At 34.5% G+C, this 5,000-nt stretch overlaps 1 protein-coding gene across 1 annotated transcript in view; it reads right to left on the reverse strand.

Moving 5' to 3' along the window:
* The window catches only part of LOC135211447 (uncharacterized), an 18,993-nt gene extending 17,838 nt beyond the window's left edge, over positions 1-1,155 (reverse strand). The window contains exon 1 of the mRNA XM_064244755.1: positions 964-1,155. Within this exon, the coding sequence (XP_064100825.1) occupies positions 964-1,155 (192 nt within the window). The remainder of the gene's footprint in view (positions 1-963) is intronic.
* Positions 1,156-5,000: the final 3,845 nt, after the last annotated feature.

The following is a 5,000-nucleotide window of genomic DNA, read 5'->3' on the forward strand; positions in this document are numbered from 1 at the left end:
TTAAATAAAACTGTGAAAATGATACACCGACCTGAGAGACATTAATTGTCTTATTGCCATATCTATACCAGTCGTATAAGAAATAATACAACCTTTAAAAAGTATGGTAAGTTTTACGCATGATATTCAGAAACAAAATGGTACTTAAAAAAAACTTATGTTATTAAATGCTATGCACTTAGAAGATGAAATTCATTCCGTTTAGCGCCAAGAAAAATACAATTTTAAAATGAAAACAGAATGGGAGATGGAAAAGTTCATGTTTTGGGAAAGAAGTGATCAGACCAGATTGATTCGGGAAATATCTGAATTTGTGATGAAAGTTTTTCTTCACGTGTCAGACAACTAGGCAAGATTCAAGTTACAGTATGTCATGTATGGACACTCATTACGACGAGCCTCAAGATAGATAACCACCTGAAATTAATGAAGAATGTTAAAGGAAGAAAAAATCCTTGCATATGAAGACATTTTAGCGATGGCTGTAGAATATAAAAGAGAAGAGATGCACTTAAGGAAAAGGGTCTGAAGAAATGTCGGTCTAGTGTTGGAAGATTTCAGCCTAAGTCTTAAAGTAAAATTTTAACTGTCAATGAAACTGCTTCTCCAAGTAAAAGAAATACGACCGATGCCTGATGTCTTTGTGTGCAGTGTATGGTACATTAAGGAGAGAAATATTCTCAGGCTATTCCAAGTAGGGTGTTCATAAAGTCTTTCCCGTGTTCCAGACCTTTATTACACACAACCTTGATAGGTAGAGGTGTAAGGTTTGCTTCAATTTGATCAGCAATGACTGAACTACTGTTATCCTTGCTTTTAAGGTCTCAACATTTTATACTGGCGTACTGTACGCTTTATCCTTGATATAACTCCATAAGAAAAAAATCAAGAAGGGTAATGAACCGATTTTCTAGGATTGCACTGGAAGGCATTGCGCATAGCACCAACGGATGCATCACTTACACTGGGTCTACCGCTCCTCTTAAGGTCTTCGACACTTCCAGGCTCTGTGAACTTTTTATACCAGTCTTTAATGCTTTTAACATCTGGTGGATCTCGTCGATACTCATTTCTGAATTTACGTTCAACTGCAACAGGTGATTTTGTTTCGTGGTACCATAACGTACACTGGGCTTTCTCATGCAATGATACCATTTCTGCTATTCTTGACTCATCTAGAGGATAGAGCGATCACAGCGGCATCTGTAGGCAAACAAAAGAAACTTTAGTAATTGCTCAACAGAATTTGAAAGTTGTACGGTCATATCCACAATAATTTCAGTCATTAATTTTATTAATCAGGGAATGACTTTATGGATACCCTGTACTTCAGGAGCTGTCTATTAGAAATTAAAACCTAATAGAGGGGAACACATATCTCTACTCTTAACCACTTTTGATGAGGAAAGGCATCTATATTTTAGTTTTATGTTATATAGATAATAGACCAAATCTCAACGCTTGGAAGCACTATCGTAGTGGCCTTTTTACTAAATGTTTAAAAACAAAGGTTACTGAGGCTTAAAGTTAATGATTTAACAATATAAGTCATATAAAATTGTATTTCAGACTCTGATTGCTATTCTGAGTTTTATTCCTTGTAACGATATGATGGTCTCTGCTGGAATATGCACTGAAAAACTTGATCTATGTAGACAATTACAAAATGGCCATGAGAAATATATATAGCATAAATCTCGTTGACCAACACAAGCAAAAGCACAGATGGATATAAGGGACGCAGCGTAATTAAAGATGATTATCTCTGAAAAAATGGAGCAACTCGTTCGGATTAGGAGGGAGACTTTCCCAGGATGCTGATCCATTTGAGATAAATATATGCAAAAGGATTTTAGCAAAATATACAGTGCATAAATGTGCAACACTAACCCTTATACAGCGGAAAATGAGTCTCTCACTATTTTACTCTTCGAAGTTCTCAGTCATTTAAAAGGAAATTTTTTGTGCGTCATCTAGAGAATATCAGAATTAATATGTATCACTTCACTAATGGTGCAATGTATTAAATGAACTGGGATTAGGTTTTCAATGCATATTCCTGCAGAGACCATCTAATCGCTAGAAAGATTTTATATATATATATGTATATTATATATATATATATATATATATATATATATATATATATATATATATATATATATCATATATATATATATACATATTTATATATATATATATATATATATATATATATATATATATATATATATATTATTGTAATTATAAGTATAAGCAGAATCTACTGGTCACTTTTTTTACCAGATACATATGCAACTGTAATAGCCACATGCCCTTTTAACTTCGTTAATTCTTTGGTCTCCTTTTTTTTATACGCTTGTCACTACAGAGCTTGAAGATCCAAGTTCAAAGTGATTTATTAAAAAAGAAATTATGATGTCCGGTACCGGGAAACAAACCCAGGTCATCACAATTTCTTAAAAAAAAAAAAAAAAAAGTCTCTTTGAACTTGGATCTTCCGGCTTTGTAGTGACAAGCGTATCCAAAAAAGAGCAAAGAATTCAAGAAGTTAAGAGGGTATTCTGGCTATTACAGATGCGTATATATATATATATATATATATATATATATATATATATATATTATATTATATATATATATATATAGTAGTATAAAGGCACAAACACCTTCATTGTAAAAAATAGTTCTCATGCAGTTGCTGAAATAGCAATAAATGAAACAACTAGCCTGAGTTTGACAGGTTTGGCTACAAAAGATTAAAACCATATCTCTACACAAGAGAATGAGAAACGAGGCTTCGATTAGCTCACCATTGCCTTTTGATATATGAACCCTTCCTCCCTCGCCGGTACTTTCTCGGAAAACCGATTTAATCATAAACAGAGGCGAATGAGATGTGAAGAAAACCCCTGATCTTCTTAATAAGGTTACAACGGCTCATCTGAGGACATCGACCTCCTTCTGATACAGTCCTTATTCACGTAACCTGGGCTGCAATCAGCCCCATGAAGAACACGAAGAAGAAGAAGAAGAAAAAGAAAAATAGTAATTTTACATTTATTACTGAAAAAAAATAACATTGTAAACCTTGAACTTAGTACTTTATTTTGATGCAACAACCATTATGAAACCTATTGATGAAGCCTGTTTTTTTTTTTTTTTTTTTCAAATTATGACATTCTATTTTTGAAATGGCACAGATAGGGGAAGTTAAGAACCTCTCTACCCAAACCACAATTCTTCAGGGATGCACACTAATTTCTGGAAAGGAAGTCCCGCTAAGGCCAACCCCTCCCCGCAAAAAAAAAAAAAAAAAAAAAAAAAAAATTACTTGATGAAATTTTGACTTTTTCTGAAATGTACATATATATATATATATATATATATATATATATATATATATATATATATATATATATATATATATATATATACCTTTATATATATAAGCCTTTATACCCCATGAAACTGTCGTATATGGATGAAGTATACCTTTCGATATCTACAATAAATTGAAAAGCCGAAAATAATAAACTGCTCTTATCTTAACTTACTGGCATGTGAGTGTGTAGCGGTTGTTGCAGTCTGAGCACCTCTTCTTGGTCTTCTTGTTTTCCTTCCTAGTACACAATAGGCATCTGCTGGGTTTCTAAGGGATAGTGGCAGCATCTAAACTATGGGAGTGAGTATTGATTCTGAAGATGTACGTCATCAACATGGCTGTTGACCTCATGATTGTGGGTAAGACCATACGTTCTTCAGCCCAAGGCAGTACCAACTCCTCTGCCAAAGTCATCAAGAATGCACGTTTATTTACTGTTGGTTAACCGAATATTTTGTTGTTGTTGTTGACAACAACAAATATTTGGTCGAACTTGTTGACACCCATTGTTGTGCTGTTAAAATATACCAAAAAATTATGGGCTTTTAGTCGCATTACCAATTGTATGTGTAGCAGTGATGTGGTGGCATCAAAGGCAGATGCAGACTGGGCAGGTCCAATGACATTCTTTTCTAGCATCTTTGAGGGACATGTGGTTGAGTTGTACGAAGTGTCCCCATATATGTCATGCCAAAGTTTGTATACAGTTCTTTCACTAGCTGCACAGTAACCAGTTGTCACCTTCTGTCTTTGTATCACTAATATATATATATATATATATATATATATATATATTATATATATATATATATATATATATATATATATATATATATATATATATAGCCGTAAGTGCAGTTTAGGGCTCCTTGTCTCACTTGGGTAAGGAGAGCGCGACTTGATATACACTCTCAAAAATGCCTAAATCAGTGGTTTTTAACCTTGGGACTACACCCCACCTAGGGAGCTCGTCAGCAAATTCAAGGGGTGCCAGAGCCCTAGGGAAAAACAGAAAAATTCTCTAATTATACTCGTTATTCTCTTAACAAGAGTGAGGAACTAATATTCAGAAATTTATGAAAAAAATGCAAAATTGTCGCCTTATAACGTTACTTTCCCATAGTCTACTACTCTAGTTGGACTCGTTTGGATTATAGGTACGTTCGGATCTATGGATCTTTGTGAAGGTGCATTTTCTCTGCTCGTTGCTCTCAAGTCCAAATACAGAAACAGACAGAATGTACACTCTCTGGCATTCAGCCCAGCATTTAAGATCTAGTAGCTAAGAAGCAGTGCCAATTATCTCACCAATTCATTCCCAAGAGAGTAAAAACCCCTCTTCTCTCTCTTTTTATTTTATTTTCCTTTAACTCTGAGAGGGAATTTTACATATAGGCACAAGGTGGCCGTGGAGGAAATTACCACCTCTTAGAGGGGGTGTGAAGATAAAAAGGCTGAGAACCACTGACCTAAACAAACACTGCAGCTACTAGGTAGAAGGTGAAGCCTGCCCCATGGCGTAAATCTGACAAGCGTCATGAAGTCACTTGGAACTTTACCAGAATAATTCTTGAATTCATTTAGGGACCTGAATCCTTCGTTATCGCTGGTTATC

This window comes from Macrobrachium nipponense, chromosome 4, assembly GCF_015104395.2.
Source record: "Macrobrachium nipponense isolate FS-2020 chromosome 4, ASM1510439v2, whole genome shotgun sequence".
Taxonomy (NCBI): domain Eukaryota; kingdom Metazoa; phylum Arthropoda; class Malacostraca; order Decapoda; family Palaemonidae; genus Macrobrachium; species Macrobrachium nipponense.